General features: G+C 46.1%; 1 protein-coding gene across 2 annotated transcripts in view; it reads left to right on the top strand.

The window, feature by feature from the left end:
• SMC1 (structural maintenance of chromosomes 1) overlaps positions 1-26,402 on the top strand; it is a 71,850-nt gene that overhangs the window by 19,205 nt on the left and 26,243 nt on the right. The window contains exons 5-10 of one of the 2 annotated variants that reach the window (XM_065428483.2): positions 3,837-4,025; positions 4,622-4,867; positions 10,492-11,132; positions 12,345-12,506; positions 17,471-17,849; positions 19,304-19,618. In XM_065428483.2, the coding sequence (XP_065284555.1) occupies positions 3,837-4,025; positions 4,622-4,867; positions 10,492-11,132; positions 12,345-12,506; positions 17,471-17,849; positions 19,304-19,618 (1,932 nt within the window). Of the gene's footprint in view, positions 1-3,836; positions 4,026-4,621; positions 4,868-10,491; positions 11,133-12,344; positions 12,507-17,458; positions 17,850-19,303; positions 19,619-26,402 lie in introns of both variants that reach the window. The other variant, XM_065428482.2, reaches the window with a different exon arrangement.

Here is a 26,402-nt window from a genome sequence, read left to right as displayed (position 1 = left end):
CATGATGCGTCGTGTGGTGCACATGACACTACAGGGAGTTAGATACAGGGGGAAACACAAGAAACGACCAGCAAATGTAAGATCAAACATACGAATGAAAAGTGTACAAAAAGAATGACAAAATTGCTGACTTCTGCGTTGCGACTTGGCGCATACTGCTGTCAGCGTCTGTGAAGGAGACGCTCTCAAGATGCAGAGAGTCAATTGAAGCAACGACCGACTAAAAAACTTAATAAAATGCCTATGAGGATGGGGCAAGTAGATATGACCAGAGGTGAATGGGAGGCGAAGCTAATGGGACACATACGGTGACGGCAACATAGTGCACGGTGTTGAGTGCTTACAGTGGAATCTCAATGATACGGTCATGGCTAATACGAATTTCTGGACGTTACAAATTTTTCTCTCGTCCTGGCCGAGCCCCATTACTTTGCATCGTGCTAGAGAACAGTTGTTACGAATCAATTTTCGACCCGCGTTGGTTGATACGAAAATTACCGAGGACACTTTGGAAATTTAAAAGTGTGCTTGGGAAAAGCCAGACGCTGCTGCCGTCTGCGCTCCACTTCCCTGGCTTTGCTGTTTGGTGAAATGGCCGGTCGCTGCTGCCGTCTGTGCTTCAATTCATTTGCTTTGGTGTTTGGCGATATCGCCTGTCGCTGCTGCCACTTTCGTTCTGCTTCCCTGCCTTTGGTACTTGGCGATCTAATCAGTTGCTGTTGGCGTTTCCGTTCTGCCTCCCTTGCTTTCGCATCTGGTGACATGTTCATTCGTCGCATGTGCATTCGCTCCTTGTTCTTCTGGCGTTTGGTGTTGGGGGAATCCGGCGTCCGCTGCCACTTCCCCGAACTGCTTGGCGCGCAATCACTGAGCCGTTTAGGAGCGATGGGTCTCACTCACTCGTCTGCAACGAGACGTCTGACGAAGGATATAGGTGTTGTGTGGTGCAGCTTCCACCACCGACGCCCGCGCGCTCGTTCTACCGCTACTGTGTGACATCACGGTTGCTATGCGCAGCTGCGCCCCCGACTGGCGCACGCCGGTTGCTAAGGAGGGGAGGAGGTTGCGCCGCTGCGCGAAGGAGAGGCCACAGTTGGCACGATTCCAGTGCACGGGAGGATGCGACCGCGATCATTAGCCCCACCGACGGCAGTGAGAGAGAACAGACAGCGCGCAGTTACGCGATTTCACCCTCTCTCTTTTGGTGCGGAGGCAGGGACGCGGCACCGGACAGCCAGGATGAAATCAGCGACAACACATGCGTGCATTTTCATGGATTTGAACAAAGTCGGCTAATTGACCTGACAGAGAAAAAGAAGCAGAATGACATTAGAGACTTTTTAAAGAAATAAATGCTTTTTACGTATGTGTGCCTGAGTGAGTTTACCTCTGACGCTTTAATTTAGCTAGTTTTAATTGTTTCGATGATACGAATTTCGGCTCATACAAATATTTTTCGTGACCCTGTGAGATTCGTATCATCAAGATTCCACTGTAGATTGTGGAAAGTAGCAGAGTACTGCCAAACTCGAATATCGGTACGAAGCTAAACTGCTCTCTCTCTCTAGCAGAAAGCACTGCTGGCACGGCGTAGACATGGCTTTGCAATAAAAGTGTGTGGAGAGAGATGGCATGCTCGATTGCCAGAGCTGTATTTACCAGTCACTTACGCATGAACCACTGTAGTTATGCTATGGTTGTAGTAGTTGTAGCCTACTAGACTGTGTCCCAGCTTAGTTTCCATGATATCCTCCTGGAGGTGGATGTAACACAGTCAGTTACTGCATATTTACCCAATTCTAATATGCGCCTGAAACTAATGCGCACCCAATTTACGTGGGCTCTAAAGTAAGCAAATAAAAGTGCAGCTGAATTTAACATGCACTTTATTTATAAAATAAAGATATTTCCGCATATTCGCGATAAAAAAATGAGACATGCAGAATTTACCTTCACGGAGGACGAAACATTTTTTTTTAATGAGCTTTCATAATGAAAGCGATACCTCATTGGCATTTGCGCTTCATTGGCCACAGGTACCAAGCATACAGGGACGGTGTTCTCAAGCGATCACGTTTAGAGGTACTACTTTAGCTTTCGCGAGACTCTGCAGCCGACTTGTCGAAGTAAGCGGACAGCGTTCCTCACAGTGTGGTTCTTTCTGTGGCCGTACTAGCTACGTGCCCAGAGAAATGTGACCTCCTTATTCCACACGGTTGCACTTTGCATTTTCCAGACGGCGTCGTTTACGCGCACTTGCGCTTTGGCATAGTTTAGGTGTCCGCCTCGAATGAGACACTTGGAATGTGAAAAACAAACAAGCAACAAGAATCATTGCACTTTGGAGGTGACATGGAGCTTCCTTTTTTGTCAGTAGTTTCCTCGATGTCTGCTTTGCACGTGTCATTCTTACTATAGGGTGCTTCGGGGGGGTGGGGGAGGGGGGGGGGCAGAATCTATGGAAAATTTCAACAGCGCCAGCTGAGAGCCAACAGCGCCGTTTTCATGGATAGTTCAAATGGCGACAACTTATAGGTTGATGGGTGAAATGGTTAATCTAGGGCCTTTACTATAACGACCCTTCAGAATAACAAACAATGCGAGTGCATTGTCGATGCTAAAAACTACACTAGCAAGCTGTTGTACTAAAACACTGTATTTGGCTCGTGTTGAATTGGAAAATTTAGTAATTCTCACCAGCTGTCCTCGCCAGCCTGTGCCTTATTATACTGCATCAAATGCCCGTAAACTCAGGGGCATCTGATTCTGTGCCAGTCGTCACTCACCGCACTTGTTGTCAAGCAATAAGCCCAGAATTGGAGTTGGGGCTGAAAAAAAATAAAAGAAGTGCACCCTCACTGTTTGCAAACCTGTACCCCTTGATACTGAAAGGCTGGCTTTGCTGCAAAGTTTAGCCGTTTAGTGGCCAAGTGTGCTTTACAAGCAAAATTTTGCTAGCAGCAGGAAATGGTCACAAAATTTAGCACAGAATCGTCCCAATATATTTCAGCTAGAAACAACATCAGATAGGAAAAAATGCTAAGAACTGGGTTTGCCCGGCACAGCCAGCAATATATTCGATTTGGTTCGAATATCTGTATCCAACGAATATTCAAACATTTTCTAATATCTATTTTTCGAATCAGATACGAATATTGAAAATATAATATTAAATAATATTCAAAACTTTTCTAATATTCACACACCCCCTACGAGAAAAGAAAGACAAGCAGTGGCATAACAAGCACAAAGAAAGACAGCGTCCTCTTTCTTTCTGCTGTCTCTGTCATTGCCAATCTCTCATTTCCAGTATTTTGCGCTACAAGGTCATGTCACTCACAAAGCACCGTCTCACCGAAGAAAATGTTATTGTTCAATACAAGTTTTAATTTCAAAGAATAAAGGCTCATGTGTGAAAACCATGGAACTACAACATCAGCAACAATGACAGCATGTTATTTTGAAGGTTATAAAGGAGCCGTTTGTCACCACATTGTCCCTTTCGTTGTTGCTTTCTCTGCTTTTTAAGGACAAACATTTGGCATTCAACTAATTTGCTTTAATATTGTCATGGTGTCATTTATGTGTTATTTACTTTTTATATATGTTAATTAGATATTTTGTGATCACGCTGTACTATTGACGCCGACTGTTCTGCCACACTTGTAAGGAAAGAAAGACAGGGCGTGTCTTTGCGTTATGTATATGGGCGTACTTGTTTGTGAGAAATAAATCCGACCAAATCGAATCAAACTGGGCATTCAAAATATAGTTTCCTGTCCCAGTTATTCCTATTCAGTTAGAATGCTTGACCATTCGCACGACCCCATGCACAGGCCTTCCAGCTGTACCACATCCAGCGCGACCTCGACTCGCTCGCAGCGGACATGGCATCCAAGACCAACGAGCTGCAGCGCCATGTCCGCAAGAAGGAGAAAATTGAGGAGGAGGTACGCGACAAGCGCAAGGAGCACGGCCGCCTGCAGCGCGACATGGCCAAGATCGAGCAGCAGATCCGCGAGGCCGTGAGTACTGGTTGCTACTTCCCGTGCCGTCTCCACCATGATGAACGTGTTTGGTAGTTGGCACTTGCAACTTTCAGTTCCTATCAGTGTCACACTTAGCGCTGCCTTTGATTTCTTGTGTATGATATGCAAAATTCTGTTAACAGTGTTTCTGAGACACGTATTTCAAAAGCTTGGATGGTGCGAGGAGTAGAGTGTGGCAGGAATTATGTCACCAGGACTGGGATAATGTAACGATTCTCTTGAAATGCCGTTGCTTGTCATGCTTCAGGAGTGGTCAGAACAGCACTCCACCCACGTTATCAGTGGGATCAGCAAGCCGTGAATGGCAGAGGGCAAGTCACATAGAATGGAGTGGAAGGAATTAGAACATCGTACCAGCCCAGTCCGCATGCTGATACATTAATTACGATTCTAGCCCGAGGTCAGCCGCCTTGATTGTCAAGACTAGGCGTGTGGAGAAGGGCAGTTGTAGTTTTTACATATAGTCTATTCTGCAAGTGTTTTGATAAGAACAGCACTTGTACTTAGAGGGAGAGTTTGCTGTTGAGTGTTGAAGACAATTGCACATCATAACGGAGTTGTGTGCACTGCAGGACGTGGAGCTGAACAAGCGCAAGCCGGCCTTCATCAAGGCCAAGGAGCGGACGGCCCACATGCAAAAGAAGCTGGAAGCTGCACGCAAGTCGCTCAAGGCTGCCAAGAAGGTAGACGAGACGCATCAGAGTGAGATTGCTGAGCTGGAGCGCGAGCTCGAGGAAGTGGGCGAGCACATGCAAGAGTTTGAACAGCAGCTCAGCCAGGAGACCCAGGGCCGCGATGTCTCGCTGGAGGACTCGCAGGTGAGGGTGATGCACTGCGTTGCCATTTCCTTTTGCAGAGATTTCGCTAAAGTTCCAAGTTTTTCTAGTTTACTCCAGTTTGTGGCGCAAAGCCCATTGCGCATGTATGCTGGCAACCAAAGGTACCATTGCATGCACCTTTAGGTGCTATCAACATCAAAAGTCCACGAAGCGCAGTATTTGAGAATAAAGATTAGTAATACAACCTCAGCAAGCAGCCTGCTACCGTATTTACTCACACAATGATCGCGCTTTCTTGTAAAAAAAATTGACACAAATTCAGGGGTGCGTTCATTTCGTGGGTTAAATTCCCCGCGGAAAAAAATTTTTTCATCTCGCATTTGCTGCGAGATGACAACAGGTCAAGCAGGCAGCTGCCACTGTAGAATTGCACTGTAATAGTGGGACTGGTGCGGGGCACCAAAACAAAGATGGCTGCTGGTGGAGCAAGCCGAATGCGCCGAACGTGATTGTTTTTTCTTCTTGTGAGTACATTACGCGCATTGAAACAGTTTCTTCCATATCAGTAACGAGTAATATTGTTATTATCAGGAAGTTTGCGACAATAACATAGCCATGTCCACTTTGAGAGGACAGAAACAGAGATGGGCGTGCTTAGCTGCCAGTGACATAGAAACACATGGCGGCATGCCGCGGAAACTGCGGCATTTGTCTTCACTACTATCCTAATACGGCACGTTTCCGCTAAGGGTGGACAAATATCTTAGCTGTGTTATAAGCATCGGCATATGAATAGGGTACACTTCTAACGTATTAGTGTAAACGTGGCCACTACTGTTGCTGCTTGCGATTTGTTGCGTGCCCATGGGTGCAGACGAGAAGGATCGAAAGGCGCCTTTTTTTGTCGTTGTTGGCCAAAAACCATTATGAAGCCTACAAGTAATAATCCCAAAACAAGTTTGGTTGTAGCTCTTTCTTTTTTTTTTTTTTTTCATTGAAGTGTGGAAAGTGATGAAAGGAATGAAATGGGGCATCTGCTTAAGAATGTTTGGTGCGTGCAGACCGCTTGGTATGTCTTCAAGAGTCGTTCACGTAGCATTTGACAACACTCGACAAATGGTAAGCGCGATCATCATTACCTAGACTTGGCACACGACATATCGCTGCGACAAGTTCAGGGTGCGATCATTACATGAGAAAGAAAAAAATATTGAATTTTGGCTACAAAATTTAGGGGTGCGATCATTACGTGAGTGCGATCATTATGCGAGTAAATATGGTACTTGGATTTGCAGTTTGGGCTAGCATGTGCAAACAACACAGTGTGGCATGGTTTTACTGGCTGTAAGCACAAACTGCTCAGAAATTCGACTTTTCTATGGCGCCTGCACTCATTAAGCCTTTTAGGCCAACTGAGCGTGCAAGCCGCCTGTGCCTCAATGCAACAGTGCGGTGCGTACCTTCAACAAAAGTGTGCAGTGTAGTGCCACTGTTGCTACGGCTGGTCACTGCTTTGCACAACCACCACCAAGCCTGAAGGCAACTATATTGCGTACAAGCTGTCAGGGCCAGTAATACAGTCGAGCCCACTTTAACGAACCTGAGCGTTACGCGGCATCTGTTCGACATACCTCGAAGTTCGTAGTCAGTGGACGACAGCTTAAAAAGAAAAAAAAAGTGGCTAGTCAACACACAAAATTTACTTATTTGCAAAGAAGTTTGTGATGCTCATCTGTTTCTGCAGTGCAGATTTGATGAGGGCAGTCGTGCTCTTTGTCGAGGCCCTTAACATAGAAAAGTTGCCTGAGGCTCTCTATGTAGCCCATTGCTACAGTCATGCTTATGGGTGCTGGCTCCGAAGTTTCATCGTCTTCTAATTCCACTGCGTCACTCACCGTCCACACTTTGTAAGCGATGCCCTCGTTTGTGCACGGTTCTGCAATATCAGCGCCTTCATCAAAGTCATCCGAACCAGTGTCGTAGCCCCCCCATGTCGGAGTTGACGACGCACTGCCACAAATCGCTGCCGGACCGATCATCTTCAGAAGCATCAGGCTCGGCATCAGGCACTGCATCAACGAAGCTGGCCTTGCGGAAACAGTTCCGCACGCAAGCAGCTGTCACCTCCGCCCAGGCCGCCTTCACCATCTCAACGGCTGAATACAGTGAAACTTGAAGCGGCAAGTTGGCAGCCGGGCGATCAACAGCGATGAGCAAGTGCTCCACAATGCGGTGCCTATACGATGCCTTAAATTTGCTTATTATGCCCAAATCAAGCGGCTGCACTTTCGAAGTGGTATTGGGCAGCAGGAAAAGTAGAGTAACTGCTGTCAGAGAAGTTTGTGCATTGTGCACTGAGTGGTTGCCGAGCACAAGCAGCACGCGCCTTCCTTGCCTCTGCATGTCGCGGTTAAACTCGCCCAGCCACTCTGCCAATAAATTGTGCATCATCCATGCCTTAGCATAGTGCCTGTAGCCCACAAGTACACAGCTCCGAAAGCAACACCGCTTCTTGGATTTTCTGATTAAAAAGGGCACGCCCACGGTCGCTGCCATCCATATTAGTGCACAGAAGTACTGCAACGCGCACTTTACCGTGCTTGCTGCCAGCACGTGAGTTGCCTTTCATGGTGTGCTTCTTGTCCGGCAGCATCTGATAATGTAACGCAGGTTCGTCTGTGTTATACCATAAGAACCCGTATATAATACGAACCCACATATAGTATGAGGTCAAATTATTGGGATGTGAAATGGAGAAAAAAGTTTCATTCGTGTATAATATGAGTCAGGAAAAATCAAGGAAAACATTTATTTAAATTGCACTCCACACTTCAATCGCTGTCTTCCTCAGCTGCGTTCTCTTCGGACAGTTCCTTGTCGGACATATCTTCCCAGGCGTATTCATCCTCTGTGCCATCGAGTGCGTTCAAGATGCCGCACTTCTTGAATGCGTGACGCACAAGGTCCTCTGGTATGCCGGCTCATGTGTCCACAATCCACTTGCATAACGTGGCTGGCGAAGCCTGCTTCAGCCGCCTGGTCGGCATCACTGCAGGCTGAGCGCTTCCATTCAGCCTGAGCACATCCAATCTGCATAACACCGCTTGACCGCATCCTTGAACGGCTTGTTTACGTAAACATCTAAAGACTGCAGCTGAGACTTCATCCCACCCGGGTACAACGACGAGTTCAGTGCTGGATTCGCGCAGCATCCTCTTCGCTGAGTCAGTCAAATGGCAACGAAATGCGTCCAGCACGGGGATGGATGGGGACGAGAACAGTTTGCCGGGCCGCCTACACCAGGCAGACTTTATCCAGTCGAGCACAAGATTCTCACAAGATAGCATCTCACGACCACGTTTTTTGGCAGCTCCTCACCATTAGGCACTGTCTTACACTTGAAGACGACATAGGACGGGAGCTTGCATCCGTTTGCCGTGCACGGCAACATGACTGTAACTCGCATTTTATCATTGCCAGTGGACTGGACATAACTTGTTTAGAGCCCTTTTCGTGCACGCTGAGGGGCGATGGCATGTCCAGATAAACCGGCGTTTGGTCAGCATTGCCAATTTGCCCTAGCTGGAAGTTCTGGGACTTGCGCAGTGAAATAATGTGGCACTGGAAAGCCACGAACAGCTCTTCGAACGATTCTGGCAGCTTTAGGGAAATCGAAGTCCGGCGGCATAAGGAAAATCCAGCACGGCACATGTAGTGATAAATCCAGTGCTTGCTTGCTTTGAAAGCGGAGCTCAGTAGCCCTTTTTCTCTTGCAAGCTCTTTAGCTTTTGCCTGTATAAGCTCCACGCTCACAGCTAAATGTGCGGCTCGCTGTTGGTGTACGAACTCCATCAGGGCGAGTTCGATTTCCGCGAATGTCCCACTCTTTGGCCCGCGAAAGCTGCGTGTCCGGCTGCACGCGAAAAGGTTTTCGTTCTGTTGATGTTATCCGCAAATGCTTCCCTCGTTGACGCCAAACTGCCTCCCGGCCGCACTGTTGCCGATGTCCTGTACGGCTAAAATAACTTTCCTCCTGAAAGCAGCCGAATACTGTTTTGTGGTCCAGACATCTTAGTCCTTCAATGCGGAAAAAAAAAATGCATTTCGCAAAACGTGGTTTGCACGTGTGCTGCCAAGGCGTGCACTCAGGAATAAAGAAACGATGCTGTAGTCATGCAGCAATAACGAAACCAAGGCGTAGCAACGCAGCAATAAGGAAGCCAAGCCATAGCCACGCAGCAATAACGAAACCAAAACTTGTAGCCCAAATTTCTGACTGAATTTTTTGTTTGGATCCGTATATAGTACGAGGTGAAAATTTGGGGTGCTAATAATAGGAAAAAAACCTTGTATTATATGCGGGTTTTTAAGGTACATGTCCTGCTCCATGTAGCTTTAAGCAGCATGTCCTCTACGTCCGCATAGGTGTCCTTTCGCAGGCGCTTTCTGTTCGTCGAGATGGTTGATTTAGACACGTACCTCACCAACTCGCAGTTTTTAGCACCTTGAGACACTTCCTTCAAAATTGCTCGCTTCATTGCCATGTTCAGTGCTTTTCGTTTCGTGACCTCTGCAGGCACGGCATTCACGTCCGCCATCCTGAGTTACAACTCGGGTCCCACTAGGATGAAGCGCAGAAGCAAGGAAGCATGGAGACTAGTGTGGAGAGGCCTGCTACGCGGTAACGGCCAGAAACCAAAACTTATGACATCGTAGTGAGTGCGCTAAGACAGCGAGGGAGTGCAACAAAGAATTAGGAGAGGGGAGCGGAATTGAGAAGACGGGCGGGAGGGCGACCTTGGAAGCCACACACAGACACCCTTGGGCAGTGCGTGATGGCGGGCAGAGGGTATAGGGGCATGAGACGGATAGTTTGCCTCGGAGGAGGCTTGGGAAAACAGACTGCGTGTGCAAAGGGGCCGGAGATCGTTATTTTGCATTGCGGTAGTGGGTTTACGCCGTCCGTTCACTGTAACCGATCGGCGGGGCTCTAAGATGTCTGTTATATGTACAATTTCATACCATTAAAATATAATGTATAGTTTGACGGTCACACGACTCTCAGCGTTTTAAGCGGAAGTTTATCTTAAGTGGGGCCATTGTATGTGGGCTCGACTGTAGTGTTCATGCCACGGTTGTAAGCTGTCTTTGACGACTCGTCATTAGCTAGGTCTGAATGGCCATCAAGACCAGCTGTGGAATGCATTGAAAGCAAGTGTTTACACGCTGTCTGAAAGTACTGAGAAGAAGGTGTGCACATTATGAGGAAACTTCACAGCACATGGGGTTCTCTGTCTAGTTGTCATTGGTGCCGCCCAACTCGGCTCTGGCTAAGTGTTGCCATGTGTTCACTTTGTGCACGGTGCATTCACGCAGCCACCTCTTGCACCACCGTAGCTCATGCCCGTTATCATATGAGACAGATCATGCACGACCCAGCAACACGTAGCCCAGACATATGGTAGATTGTCTGTACAGTGCACCTATTGCAATACAGGACAACATTGTTATGCTGGCTGCTGCACAGCAGGAATACCAGATGTGACCATCTCCATTAGGGCCTCGCAATGCACTGGACATGTCAATTGCCTCGATTCATGTGATTCGATTGCATCATGTGACTTTAATGGATGTAGATTGAGCTGGCTGCACTGTCATCGCAGGTTCGCGAGTACCACCGCCTAAAAGAGGAGGCCGGCCGGCAGGCGTCGCTGCACCTGCAGAACCTAGACTCAGTCCGGCGCGAGCACAAGTCGGACCAGGACCGACACGACAACGAGCTGCGCAAGCGCAACGAGATTCAGGCCAAGCTCAAGCAGAAGAAGGCCGAGCTCGACGAGAACGTGCGGCGAGTTGACAAGCTGGCCGAGCAGATCCGGTCGAGCGAGGCTAGCCTCGAGGAGCTGCGGCGCCAGGAGCAAGAGGTGTCGCAGGACGTGGCTGCCGCCAAGGGCCGCGTGTCGGAGATCAACCGTGAGCTTGAGGCCCTCATGAACGAGTTGGGCGACGCCAAGGTGGACAAGCACGAGGACTCTCGCCGTCGTAAGAAGGCCGAGATAGTGGACCACTTCAAGCAGCTGTACCCAGGTGTGTACGATCGTCTGGTCAATATGTGCCAGCCCATCCACAAGAAGTACAACGTGGCCATCACCAAGGTGCTTGGCAAGAACATGGAGGCCATTGTGGTTGACTCGGAGAAGACTGGTCGTGCATGCATCAAGTACCTGAAGGAGCAGATGCTCGAGGCCGAGACGTTCCTGCCGCTTGACTACATCGATGCCAAGCCGCTCAAGGAACGTCTCAGGTATGCCGAGCATTGTGTAGTGTTCCATGGCTCTGGCATGTGGCAGCGCTAGTGCCATGAAAAACACTATGGCTAAGCAGGTCCAGTAAATTGGGCAGAAGCCATGAGAGGATGATTATCAAAGTCAAGCGACAGGCTTTCTTGTAGACCTGCCGAGGTTTGGTGTTGAGTCCCTTATTCGTTAACCCTACTGGTTAATGGTTTGAGACCCACAAAAGCTGTGACATTGCATTGTATCCGGAATCGACCCGCATTAGAGACTACTATAAAGTCCTTGTAAGAGCACATGTCATCCACTGGTATCAGGATTGGCCCAATAAGTCACCGCCTTTGATTACGCTCAATGTTCGACCGAGTTTACTTGGCCAAGCAGCCTTGTATACAAAGTGGGTGAGGGAACAAAGAAAATTTGTTTTTTAAAATTGGTCAGTGACTATAAGCGAGGTTCAGTAAAACCTCGTTAAGTCGGATTTCACAAATTGAAGAAATGTCTAAATTAACCGAATGCTGAATTATTGAGGGTATCAAGAAAACAATGTGCAAATGCTTACTACATCAGCACGCTTTTATTTACTGAGTGAATGAGCCAATCCTAGATCTATTTTGTACATCTAGATCTATTTTGTACAAAAGCAGTGCACAAGCTGTAATTCTCATCATCTCATGGCTGATTAGTGCTCACGGTCCATCACGATGTAGCTGGTGCTCTTAAACCTCGAAAGCTTATCAAAACGAAACTACTGTTTGCTGCAACCGCCACGGATGAAACCATGGCCAATATCAACGTGACCATGTATGGCAACTATGCAGTCACGAAGGCATGCGGCCAGCATGGTTCTATATGCGGCGGTAAACGCAAGAATAAAGGCTTTATAAGGCACAAATGGGTACGAAGCTTTCTGGTGTTACTCTCATTCATGTACAATTTTCGCTGATGGCTATGGCGATGTGGATTCTGCCACTTAGTTTCGATGGACGCTGACATCATTTTTCTTATTTTGCGGAGCTCCATCACTCGCCGAGCTCTGAGAGTTGCCCTTAACCAATGTGCGGCCAAATACTTTCAAATGAATGAGAATTTAATTGCATCAAATAATACGTATATCTGCCAGGGCCAAAGGACGAGTGCCAATTATCCAATTGCCCAAATTAATGAGGGCCAAATTAACAATGTTTTACTGTAAATGGCTTTTACTGGTGTTGCCACTGCAGATCCATCACGAATCCCAAGAATGTGAAGCTGCTGTACGATGTGCTGCAATACGACCCTCCAGCCATTAAACGGGCTGTGCTGTACGCCACCAATAATGCCTTGGTCTGCGAGACAGCTGATGATGCTAGTCGTGTGGCCTATGACCTCGGAGATAACAAGAGGTAAGCATTGGCTGCCTATGCTGAACTCGTAGGCTGGTAAATATTAGTGTTGCTGTAGAACCCTGTTGGTGTGTTCTGCAAGGGACGGCAGGAGAGAAACCTAACAGCTGGGGAAGTTTTTAACAGTGAAGGAGGCCCCAAATTGCCTCGGAAATGTCTTAAATAGCTCTGCTTGGCTGCCAGTAGAGTTATTAGATGTTTAGGCACTCGTACTGTGACTGAAGACAGCGCATGCGTGCGGGTATAATTAAGTTGTGCATATACAGTACAATCTCGTTTATATGTTGCCGTTACGTACGTTTTCTCAGCGCCAACGTTCGCAATCGAGAGCACAAAAAGTGACCCAGTAGAGTTATGTTAATTTTTTAGCAATTCATACGTTTTAGGAAAACTCGATTTTTCGGCACCAACTTTCAGTACATCACCAAACTGCGATCTCATGATACGTTTTCTGGCCGCTAGAGCCCATGTGAACAAGAAAAAGCGTGAGGTGCATGCGATCGAGAACAGTATATAGCCGCCTATCTCACATGAAAACAATCGCATGCACAGTTTCTTATGCCGGTACCAGCAAATCTCCGCCTGGTTCATCGCACGGCGCATTCATAGCTATCGCGGCCAAACCTATGTGATAGGTATCTTCACCTACCTGTTTTACAGCGTCTTTTTCAAAAGTATGAACGATTTCTGCTGTAATTGAAGGACACAGACTATGCTTCGTGACAGTAGCCACGTTTCACTGTGGGGACGCAACAATTGAAATGGCCAACTTGGTCAACATTTTTTTACTTTCCAATTTATTAATTTTTTTTTACAATCCTTGGACCTTCTTTTATCTCTTTATGAAATGTTACAGTAGACTTCTGTTAACTGAACTCCAGCTAGTGTGATTTTTCAGTTAGTTCAATCCCGCCTAAAGGTCCCCCGGCTGGCGTCCATGCATCTCTATGGGCCCAAACTTTTGTTCTATACATCTTAAAATTTGCCTTCGCTGGATAATCCAAACTTGACCAGCCAGCAACCATGCACCTCACTCTTACAGTGACCCTGATGACGACCCCTTTAGTGCGTCTGTCTCGACGGATCTTACGGGACGTTGAATATGTTGAACACGTCGATCTCCCGTCAGAAATGCTCACTTTTTGCCTGCTCAAGGAAGATTTTCAAGCAATAACTCAAGCTCACGTCTGATTTTGATATCTGCTCTGTTCTAACACACACGTTTCTTTTCCAAGAAAATTTGGTTGAAATTTGCCCCCATGGGGCAGTTTGACACAGTGCCAACTGCCCTCCTGGCGTTTGTATGCTTTACTGCATGACACTTATGTATTGTGGCGAAGCTGACCTTAGGAAACCGGCTGCTGTTATGCAACACACATTAGACCTTTGCCCGTTTTTCTTGCTGTAAAATAAAATCCGGTGCACACTAGATTTCTACTTTGTTTAGAAGCTTTAAGTTCATTTTTACACTAGTTTTCTACTTTCGGCGCCTAGGAAGTTGCCGTGCGCTTGATTCGGGGGCATGTTAGAATCAGAAAAATACTGCCAAATTAAGCAGCGGTGTGTCTTGGTGTTTCTTCTGCATCTTGTTTAATTCGACCCCCGAACAATTCGATCCATTTTGCTGCACTCGTCATGATTGAAATTGTGGAAGTCAGGTGTATAATAAAATATGCTGTAGAAATTGTGAAAACAGCACTTCCTTGGTGTGCTGTCATCAAAAAGTGTTAGCAAATCCGGTGTTGGGAGGTGGCATTGCACCACCGATTACATGGCTTTCTGTTCACGTAGCGGCACCATCTTGGTATCACCGTAAACTGGAGAGATCTGAGCATAAAATAGCCTCAGTACCACACAGCACCATATTTCTTCATGCAAAAATAAAAGCCAAAAACGTTATTGCAAAAAGTGTCATGATCCGTTACTGAAATCACATGGCATGTGTGGAATGCTATTAGTTGCGCAAGTTTGAATCATTGTCGCGCTTGTTTTGCAAGCATTTCGACGGTACTGAGCTGCGCATTTTGAGTGTTTCCGAGGCTGATGTTTCAAGATCTGCCTGGTTATCTTGTATTTCTTTAGTTACTCCGTCCTAGCTGCTTCCTGATTGTAATCGGGGCATGATTTGCTCAACATAAGAAGATATGTTTACTTTTCTTTCAGCTGCAAAGCTATTGTGTATTGTTTTGCGATATGACGGGTGCAAAGGCAGGTAAGTTTCTGTCACCGGTTGTGGTAGATAAATCAAAGCCTGGGATGCAAAGATAAGGCTACCTACCCATGAAAGTGAACAATGCTCATCTTGACACAACATGACCAACCTACATGCATACAATCCTGCGATTGTGACAGTCACGCTCGTGTGTGATTGTTGGCTACAGATAAGATTGTAAGGCATTTGAAAACAGCTGACAAGCTGCATGATACTGCTAAAAAAATGCTAAGGATTGCATGAACATTTAAAAGAAATGTGACCTCACTAATAAAGGGACTGCTGTCCTCACAGGTTTTAGCCTCTCTAAGGATTTCTTGCAATGATTTTGTCAAATAATACTGAGCAATGTTTTCTCAGCTTTAAATTTTCAGTGCTGTCACTCACCATTTTGCATGTAATTAAAGGGAAGCTGAAGAGTCTGTCGAATTCAATAAGACGCTCGTATATGGATGCGGGAACCTTATAAACCATGCAGGTAAAATTTGGGGGGGGATTTTTCACTTAGGAGCGACATAATCGCCGATTAAAATTGCACTGTCGCTCCGCCCCCCGTCGAGTGCCGCGCGCTGCTGCTGATGCTGACAATGCGAGCGGAGACCGGAAACCGCAGCGTAGTGACATCGGCACTGGTGTTCCGTTCCTTCGCAGCCTGTGCGACCATGCCTGACCGTGCTTGTTTCTCTGCTTCGCTCGACCCTGCTTCGCTCTACCGTGCATTCCTTTGTTTGTGTGTATGTAGAGTTGTAGTTGATGTGCGCAGCATCGATTGAAGTGGTGGCCCGATCATGCCAGCGTTCTGTGCAGCCTACGGTTGCACGAACAACAGCGGCCGCGACGATTTTCCGATGTTCCATTACTTCCCGCAAGACGAGAAGCTTTCAGCTAAGTGGGAGACTGCTGTGAATCGAAAGAATTTCAGGCGCTCAAGAACAACAGTGCTGTGCTCTAACCGCTTCCGTGACGACGACTACTATCAGAGTTTATCAATAATGCCTGAATGAGTGAGAGTACGACTTGCTGCTAGCAGGCTTTCTAAACGCAGCGCGATAAGGTTGGGGCAATGAACACACAAAGACGGGACGGATGCGGGCGGACAGGGAGGAACTTCTCTCGTGCACAGGGAGAAACTGACCGTCTGACGTAGCCGACAGAATTTGCCACCTTTACGGCTCCGGTTACGAGCAGTGTGCGGATGGCGCGCTGATGAAGGTCACTACACGTGCTACAAGAGCCGGAAAACTTTTCCCGCATGTAAACCGTCTGTGTTGATTGCCGACGGCTTTGGAGCAGCGCACAACTACCGACAATCGCATCCCTGCTTACGTTCCACGAGGAGGCATGCAGGAACATAACAGTACAGTTGTTTGACCCGAAACGACCTCACTGGATCGCTGAATACAGCTTTGCAAAAAACATGATGACCAAAGAACATTTCTAACACGAGCAGATGCTAACACTTTGCTTTCGTTCACGTCGAAAGCACTGCCTGCTACCAGCATCTTTTGCTTCTTTGAGAGGCCGGCTCCTGTAGGGAGCCGGCATATGCATGTAGGGAGCAAAGCCGAACTCCTCAGAGAAACGCAAGCTCTCGAAATTTACCACTACCGTCTCAGCCAAACAATAGCGCAAACCACCTTCCACTGTGCTTCATGTGAAGCCGCATCGGTTGGTCCGGGCGAACACCAATGTTGACGTCACGAGACACCCGAGCAATCACAGGCGGAAACGAGGTGCGCGAGCTGTGCCCCGAGTCTGCTGCTGCACTTTTTGTCTAAATAAAATCGGTTTGCGCTTTCTTTCATTCAATTTTGATGCGATCTTCGAATTCAGAGGGTTGAAAACCATTACGTACAGCTCTTCACTTATTTTTTTCTGGAAAACCTTTCAGCTTCCCTTTAAGGTTGAATTGTTCTGTTTTAGTCCTGAAGCATTGATGAGTGCTATAAGTGTGTTCATTTTTGTCTGTGTGACATAAGTATTTTTATATTCACCTTTTGCACACATATAAAGCCGACAGGCAATGAAGCTAAGGAAAGCATAGGAGTATTTAGCTGTGGTTAAAATTGAAATGCAGAAAATAATGAAAGTGAACGAGTTTGTATCATGGGAAGAGGCTTGGCATATCAGGATAAATGTAAAAACTTAAGGCAGGTGGTGATGCCACTTGAAATGTGTGCATTTCTTTCAGTAGTAAGCTTTCTTTCTCAGTCGAGGAAATGCAAGGAGTGTTTTGAATTAATAGTATGTTAGTTTAGTGTAATGTAGTGTTCATCTTAGTATCACTCTTAGGTTTCTTTGCTTACCTTAAAATTTTTTTCCAAATTATAGTTCGTTCGATCCCACACTTACGTGGGAACTGGTGGATCCTATACTTACATAGGAACCGCTGTGAAGTGAAGCTTTCTTTGTTCTTGAAAATGTCAAAGCAACATTATTGAATCATAGTGCTGATAATGGAAATATTTGCACAAAATGGTTGCACATTTAGTTAAGTATACAAAAATTTTATACTAATGACGCAAACGCAATGCAATGTTTGTCTATTCGTGCCCAGTGACACGTACCTGCCTAAGTTATGTGCTTGGCAAGGCAGCACCTACCAAGTGCGGGGAAGAGGCAAAGAAAGCATCACTTTAAAAAAGCATTGACTGTGTGGGCTTTGGCAAGCAGCCGAGCGAGAGGGTGTTCTTGCTAACATGGATTTTTGTCTCTTCTGCGCGGCCTACACAAATAACAGTGTGGCTTCCAGGTACGACGCAGTTGCGCTGGACGGAACATACTATCAGAAGAATGGCTTCATCTCGGGCGGTAGCACAGACTTGGCCAAGCGGGCACGCCGATGGGACGACAAGGCTTTCCACACGCTCAAGGCGCGCAAGGAGAAACTGACGGAGGAGCTGAAGGAGATGATGAAGCGCACCCGCAAGGAGTCGGACCTGACGACGCTGCAGTCGCAGATTCGGGGCCTGGAGACCCGTGTGCGCTACTCCGTGACGGACCGTGACAACATCCGCAACAAGAGCATGGCCAACCTGGAACGGGAGATTGCACGCCTCGAGCAGGAGCTGAGCCGACAAGAGCCACTCCTGAAGAAGCTGGAGGAGGAGATGCGGACCAAGGAATCGCAGGTCGGTGATTGGCTGCTGGGCAGCCAGCAGACGGACCATTGTTTTTTTTATCATTGTCACCACAGCCTGCCTCATAAGTCACCCCTCCCACCCCCCACCCTCGTATAGGTGCCTCTCCGAAAAAATTCTCTTCACTCACTGCTGTGGTTTATTTGCTACAGCATTCTGCGACTGAGTACGACCGATGGGGGTAGAATGCAAAAACACTTCTATGCTTAAAATTAAATGCACATTGAAGAACACGGGGCTGTGAAAATTAATCTGGAGACCTCCACCAAGATGGCCTTCATAACCCAGTGTGCAACTTTGGCACATTAAACTCCAAAATTAAGTTGAATTTTTAAACGTCTCTTGTTTTTTCTGCATCTGCAGCTACTCTACATCCACAGATAGCCTAATCTCATAACTTTATCCCATTTTCTAGCTTCGCCTGCTTATAGAAAGCCAGTCCTCCTGTATCTACACACTGCAGTATTCTTATAGAAAGCTTTGATTGGGTTTCTAAAAGGTAATCACATATGACAGATAATTTGTAGCCAAGCCACCTGGTGGAAGTTTTTTGCTGTAATATTTACAGCAGCTAGTACTACCTTGCATACTTTTTGTGAATGAAAGTGCAGTCAACAGATATTGGGCATTTCGCAATGCTCAATCATTACCTATTTTTGTCATCTATTATGTCATCATCACGGGTAATGCAGGTTTGTGTGGTGCCCTTTGGCCCTAGCACCACTAGACAGCACACATAAATCAAGCTACCGTCAGTTGCACGTCTCGTCTCATGGCATCGACTAAGTTGTCCTCTTCAACTGCTTATTAGTGCTATTTGCCCAAAATGTTTTTAGCATGTTTCTTACATCCTCTGCATCCTTAAAGCCAGACAACATCATAAAACGCCTAAATATTTTTCTTCTCAGTGGACTTGGAAAAAATTACACCCATCCTTACTGTTGGGGAAAAAAAAAAGAAATTAGGGAACCAACCACATGGCCACATAGTAGTGGCACTGCCTGCATAAACAGAATCTATCTCGTATAATTTTCTTCTAGGAGATTAGCACAGGTCTAATACAAAGTGTCATACAATGTATCCATCATGTTTGAAAGGTATGCCAAGAGGCAACATTAAATCAGTTTTGTTTGATAAGGTATCCTTTCAAAATTCTGTTTTCATACGATAGAAAAAGGTTAATTATTAGTAAAGGAAAAGCTAAGCATCCTTTGCCTGAATTTTGAGCCTAAGCGTCAGTATTGTTATGACAGTGTGAAATAGCAGAATTTGACTCTTCTTTTTTTTTTACCTGAATCCCATCGCTTGTATTCAAGAGTTTCAATATCAACTTGGCTGCCACTGCTAGGTGCCCCGTAGTGACAACTACATCACGTGCCACTCCATAACATTTTAGAAACTATGGTTGCTTCAAAAGTGATGGGGCCGTTCTCTCTGCTCTGCAGGTGGACGAGCTCAAGGAGGCACAGAACGGCATTGAGGACCGCGTGTTCGCTGACTTCTGCGCCAGCATTGGTGTCGACAACATTCGGCAGTATGAAGAGCGAGAGCTGCGCGCCACCCAGGAGCGTGACCGCAAGCGACTTGAGTTTGAGAACCAGAAGAGCCGCATTGTCAACCGGCTTGAATACGAGCGCTCCAAGGACACGGGCGAGAACGTGCGCAAGTGGAAGAAGACAGTCGAGGACGACGAGAAGGAGCTGGAGAACTTGAAGCAGGCCGAACAGGCCCAGATGCACTCCATCGATGAGCAAATGCAGGTGGAGTGCACAGCCATGCATGTTCTTGTTTGTTGTCTTCCGCTTTCGCTGAAACAGCAGTGACATGCTGAAAAATGGAGTAGTGTTGACGCAGCCAGTAACGCATTCAGGTTGAATGCGGGAGTTAGACTTTTGTTGATTAGCACAGTGACCATTGGTTGATTATGGGTTTCGGGGTTGCGTAAGACACATCAGAACATTGTGGAGGCCAGGAAGGAAGTACCCAATCTCTTTGTTCTGCAGGACATGTGCAAATGCAAGAGTTCAGCGCTGACCTTTGTTGTCCTTTCCCTCGCGCCATAGGAGTAAGATCTGGAGTGAGTGTAATCTGCTCAGGTTCATGACAGCCTCTGTACTCCATCTGTCAGCTCTTTGAAAAAAAAAAGAAATGGAGTAAGCCACCTCTTTAGTACAAAATGTAGAGCCCACCTAAGATAAGGATCACTGTTTGCCTTTTGGTGAACTGTGAAGACTATTGTAGCTTCAGGTAAATACCTCCCCCCCCCCCCCCTCAAGTGATACAGCAGGTGGGTGCCCATTAGGACTAACTGTAAAGGACCAAAGAATCTGTCCATCTTACCAGAATGTAGTGTAACAGAATTGACAGAATTCTAGGGGAATGCAAATATAGAATACAGTTAAACCTCAATTAACAAAGTAGGTAAAATTGGCAATTTGCCTCATTATATCGAAATTTTGTTGTATTGAAATCCTACCTTTTATGCAGATAAGTACAGTTGCCAATCAATTTTACTTACAAGAAAAAGGGCCATTGAAATTTCTGAATTATAGGGCAATAAAAAAATAACAAATTTGAATGAGAAAAAAATTTATTTTGATGAATTTGGGAGTCAGGGACGAATGATACAGTTTTGTGCCATGTCAATAGTCTCTTCACATCAGTGGCACAAACTAAGCGAAGCCAGCCACGCTTTCGCGTGCACTCTGCCCTCATAGTTGATAGTGTCATCTGCACTGGGACGACGCTATCATGAAAAGCGCCGGCAGTGGGGAGCAAATGCATCATCTGCCTCTTGCTCCAATGGGTCACCAAAACTCGAGATTACGCAATCTCCAATACTAAAAGCGCGGGAAGACAGCTTACATTGTGCCATGCCGTCTTGAACACGCCCACCCACCCTTTGCGCACGCTGCAGATTACCTCTAAAGCAGGGTGCGCGGCTGTGCATGCGCTTAGCCGCGCTTACAGCCATGCACAGCCACGGCAAAGACGCATGCCAGCTTACCCCCACTCTGCCCCTTTGCGTGCACTTGATTGTGCAGGAAGGCGGCACTCGTGAAGCCACCATCTTCTCTCACCCACACACACACTTCCACTCGCACCTAAAGAACAAAGTGTGCAGGCCGCGATAGGATCTTATAGCACTTGGACTTTACATGGAACGTGATGCAGCTCCTCTGCCACGGTTACTCTTGTCATGCCGCGTGCGATTTGAGAGGCGCGTTTGCAAGCAGACATTTGTACTCCCTCTAAACTCCCTCATCTTCGATGGTCTCTGCACCGGCACCGGCACCATATGCCCCGCTAGCTTGCCGCCAGCTTAGCCCGCTCCTTGAAGTTTCCTTTTCTGCTGTTATTGGGATTCTGCTGTTATTGGGAAGCAAGCATTGGCCGAAGCGGGCAATTTTGTGGTACTTGCTCACTGTTTGCTTGCTTGCCATGATACTTCATGACTCGCACAAATTGTACATCGTGCTATAGTGCACGAATACTTCAAAAACGAGTCCTTCTGTTAATTCGAAGTTTCCTTAATTTGAACAAATTTACGGGCCCCTTCGAGTTCGAATTATCGAGATTCAACTGTACTTCGTTATATTGAAGTTTGTTATATTGAGCTTTAACTGTATCACCGAATTGTATTGAATAGCAAAGATTCAAATAATTCAGTTCACGAATGGAATATCTATATTCAGTGAAGAGACCCACGCAGTACCACATGTTGTGGGTGCCGCAGAACCCTTCGTGCTCGATGCCGCCCAAGCGAGCGTATCACTTTGCTTTTGGTGCAAAAGGAGTGCTGAGTGTGCCGCTGATGGGCCATCCCAACTGATGCACCAGATGACTTTGTCGCTGTGGACACTCCCTGACGTCAGCCAAATAAATGTCAGCACACACAGCGTTCGCACACCGCTATTTGCAGAAAGGCGCCGTGTCAGCCAGGTTCGCCTCTGTCAGTACAAGGTTTGTCTGGGTCAACACAACCGATCGAAATGGTAATGCGACGCAGACAAATAGAACAGCAACAAAAACAGTGCATATTTCATCAAGTGTGAAGATCGGGCCATTGGCCGCCAATAGGCACGCAGATCGTGTTGGATACGCAGTGATGAACTTCATACTTTTTCAACCGCCGTCAGTCTAACCCGCCTGCGTGATCTCAGGACCAATCACGTGATGAGACACCTGCATACTTCGACAGCTTGCGGCCCTTTACCACATCGACCTCTAGTAAATTTTCATCACAGCCACACTGCCTAGGCCTAATCGGCGGTGCTTCATAGGATTTAGGCGACTAGAGTTACAATTTGGTGCTGAAGATACAGATCTATCCGCAGCATCCGCATGACGCTCGGAAAGCCGACAGACCACCTCGCAAACGAAAGTAAGTGCACGGTATGGCAACAAAGTTGTTCACAGCCGCTAGCTTTGAAATACACGTAACGACGGCCTGTCGTTCCCAGCGACATTTTTAGACGCACATCAATCTTTTTTTGTTTGTTGTTCATAGATGCACCTCAGTCTTTTTTATTTCTTAATGTAAATAGCATTCTTTGTCTACTTCAGTTGTTTTGACCCTATCCATCTTTCTAATGTAGCCTCTTACGCCAACCCAGTGGCTCAAGTTGTTTACCTGCTTGGCTGCAGGGATATGCTCCTCGTTGTGATTCCGTTATGGTAGTTTTATTGTCGTCATTCCATCCTCATGATCTTACTTTCATCATGCCGTCATTGTCACACTGTCTACCCCAACCCAGTAGCCTAAGTTTGCTAATAGCTTGGGCTAGTAGATATGGTCTCCTGGTTGTGATGCCGTCGTGGTCGTTGCATCACCGTTATTCCAGCTTTGTCATCGACACTTGTCATGCCGCCATCGTTGTCAAACAGTTGTCAAACAGTTGTCATGCATTCGTTGTCCCACCACAATGATGATGCTGGCATGCTCGTTCAATCCTCATCATGCTGTCGTCATCAGGCCTTCTACTCTGACCCAGTTGTCAAAATGGCTTTGATCATGCCGTCGTCATGTCTTCGCAGTCACGCTGTCGTTTTATCGTTGTCATCACTTCAGTAAGGTCATACCTTTGTCGTTCCATGGACGTCAGTATTTATTTGGCATTGTATTATAATTATACTATTGTCATTCAATCGTGATTATGGTGCCCTTGTCCTGTCGCCATCGTCAGTCACTGTCAGGCTAGGGTTGGTAATATCGATGAATTAAATTGATCCCGCAATACGATTAATCTTCATCAATGCCCACCTTTCATTTAATCAACTTAACCGATTATACATGTTTGATTGTTTTCGACAGTTTGACAGGAGTTGCGTGTGTATCTTCACATCATACTAGAATGGCGGAGCCTGAGCACTGACTGTGCAGCTGTAGCTGCCCGGTCGTTGATCGTCGCGTCACTCCCAGTCCACTAAAGACGTGGCACAGCATTCGCATTGTTTTTAGAGCATAGTAGAACCTCGTTAATATGTTCCCTGTTACATACCAGGGTGTCTACCAACCGGGAAAACCGGGAATTCTCCGGGATTTTGAGTAGTCTGGAAAAACTTAGGGAAAGCTCAGGGAATTTGTCTCTATCAGGGAAAATTAGCTGTAATTTTATTGCAAGGGTCGGAAGTCGTAATTCTGGATCGAGCAACAGGCAGAAATTGTAATGAATCGTCTTTGACGTCCTGTCGGCGGCTGGAGGTGTTGTAGTGTACAGTCAACGACCGACTTTCCGGATTCCCGATAATTTGGACGGGAATTTGGACAGAAAGGACTTGCGCATTGAGGAATGAACGGGAAAGGAAGCATGCTGCTGCCATGTTGAAGGAGCTTGAGCTCAAAAAACAAAGTGATGGCTGATGCCGAGATGCAAGTGTCCCTAATGCCAACAAAAATTAACTCTTTAAAGCAGTGAAACATAACAGTGAGACGTCGTGCATGGGCTGAGAGTATGTCAGGACATATGAGGTTGACTTATGAGCTGTTGAGAGAGAATCTCAGTCGTGACTAAGTTCGGGCCTCATACCACTGAGTTTGCCATCAGTTCATAGAAATAGATCATATTCGAAAATATTTGCTTTTGTATGCATCTCCTTTTTTATTCGCATTTGAGAATGTCCGACTCAGTTTGCAATTTTTTTCGAAGATATCTTATTTGCTGTGCATTTTACTAACCCCACCCTTCTATTTTCTTTTTGAATAACATGAACACTACTCCTTAGTATTCAAATTGGATTAAGTAGTTTATTTTTTTATTTTTTTAATATGCTTACTAGAGAATGACCGCATTGGGCGATATGGTTTCAGCTCGCTTTGACATAAAACTAGTCCTGCATCACTCAGAGAATTGTGCAAGGGCACTCAGGGAAAACCTGGAAAACTCAGGGAAGTTGGAAATGTCAACTTGGTAGACACCCTCATACGTTCCCCAGTGCCAACGTTCGCGATCGAGAACATAAAAAATGACCTATAGAGTTATGCTCATTTTTTACCAGTTCATACGTTCCCGGAAAACACTATTTTTCTGCGCCAGTGTTTATAAATCGCAGTTTGTAAATCACTAAACTGCGATCTTATGACACGTTTTCTGGCCGCTAGATTCCATGTCAACAAGAAAATGTGAAATGCCCAGCGCAATCAAGAACAGTATATAGCTGCCCACTGCGATAGCTTCACCGCAATACTCGTCCATCTGTCTCACGTGAAAACGCCGGCGCACACTCATTTTCTCATTTCGGTACCAGCAAATCTTCTCAAGGGTCGTCGCACACAGCATTCACAGCTATCACCGTCAATCCTATTGCGATAAACATCTTCGCCTATTTGTTTCACTGCGCATGGTGCCGTCAGAAGCGTAGTATACGCTTTTAATAGGCGATAATCGAAACGCGCTGCCATTCCTCGCTGCCGACTGCGATCGTATATGTTCTCCGGCGCTAGATCCCATGTGGACAAGAAAGGGCGCGAGGTGCGCACAGTAGAGAACACTATATAGCCGCCCAGCGTCTCGCATGAAATTGACAGCGCGCTCACTTTCTTATTCCAATACCAGCAAATTTCCACCTGGGTCGTCGCACGCCGCCACAGCTATCGCCGCCAAGCCTATTCGTATAAGCATCTCCACCTATCTGTTTTACAGCAGTGGTGCGTAGTGCCATTGGCAGCATAGTGCACGCTTTTACTAGGCAACAATCCAAACATGCCGCTGTTCTATGCTGCACGTGGCAAAATGTGGGCATCACTTTTTGCCTCATTGGCATCCCGCGTCGCCCACCAGCTCGATTTCATTTTGGTTTCTCGTAGCCCTCTTAAAGCACCATGCAATAGGAGAACAACAAAACATGCCTCAGGCCTTCGGAGTGCCACCAGCTCGACACAGGTTGGTGTCTTGTGCCACAACAATCCGCATGACGCTTCGCATTACGTAGATCTCAATAGTTGAGTCTATCAAATTTTTTTAGTTACTTCGGATGGCATGTTTTCCTGGTTAGTATGTTTTTTTCCAAAACGTATGAATGAAGTTCTACTGTATTTGACCTAGCGATGGGGTTCCATGTCAATTTCAGCAAATCTATAGCTTCTGAGCATCTATTCTCGCATGCTGGTTGTGTGGCCATTAAAAGAAGGTGTCGCTTTCACCCAGACATCCCAGCCAACTGACTTTCCTCGCTCTATAGAAAAGAGCATGTGACTTAAAATCCTAAACACTAAGCAGTAATTTTCTTTTCCCCTTTGCATATTGCAATATTTTGCGTACTATAATTAGACTTCACCTTTCACTTTTGCCATTTTTCTTATTTCTTGTTTAACTTTACTGTACAGGGATACACTAGTGCCATTTATCTTGTTTAATGTTGCTCAAAGTGCCATTTTATAACACATATTGTTTATATCTTCAAAAGCCACTAGTGAAGTGAACAGAACAAATTAAAGATTAGTCTTTACCAAACTTTATACACTTGTATTTCTAGCTTGGTTCCACCTCTCAACCATAAAAACAAGGTCCTACAAAAGCAGATAACTGTGTTTCAGCCTTTTCTAATGCGCCCGGCTAAAATTACAAAGAAAAAAAATTAAATTCTGGAGTGTTCCGTGTGAAAACCACGATCTCATTGTGACTCGGGCGTATCGTAGTGGGGGACTCGAATAATTTTCACCATCTGGAGTTCCTTAACGTTGGACAATTTCGATTAACCCTTTGAGGGTCGATTTTTCTTATTGCAGGTTCCAATTCTTCTGAGGGACGTATTTCGAAAAAAAATTCCTGTAATTTTTCTAGCGTGAACGTAAAGTGAGAAAAAGATATCTTGTGTTGGTACATATGTACTGTTTATTCATTAATTACAACAAAAAAAGGAAATAAACTTATAAGAATCGAAAATTTGATGCATTGTTATACACATAGTACAAGGCTTAGGAAATGTGCACGCGAGAATATTTTGCAACTCTCAAATGTTCCTGATCTTACACTATTATTTACGTCCATAATGTAATCGAACTGCGTAGGTGAGCACACTCAAGAAAACTGTGTGGTTGTGTGC

Source organism: Dermacentor albipictus, chromosome 5 (assembly GCF_038994185.2).
Source record: "Dermacentor albipictus isolate Rhodes 1998 colony chromosome 5, USDA_Dalb.pri_finalv2, whole genome shotgun sequence".
Lineage (NCBI taxonomy): Eukaryota > Metazoa > Arthropoda > Arachnida > Ixodida > Ixodidae > Dermacentor > Dermacentor albipictus.
The sequence above is the reverse complement of the archived record's forward strand: the minus strand, read 5'-3'. Positions and strand labels throughout refer to the sequence as shown.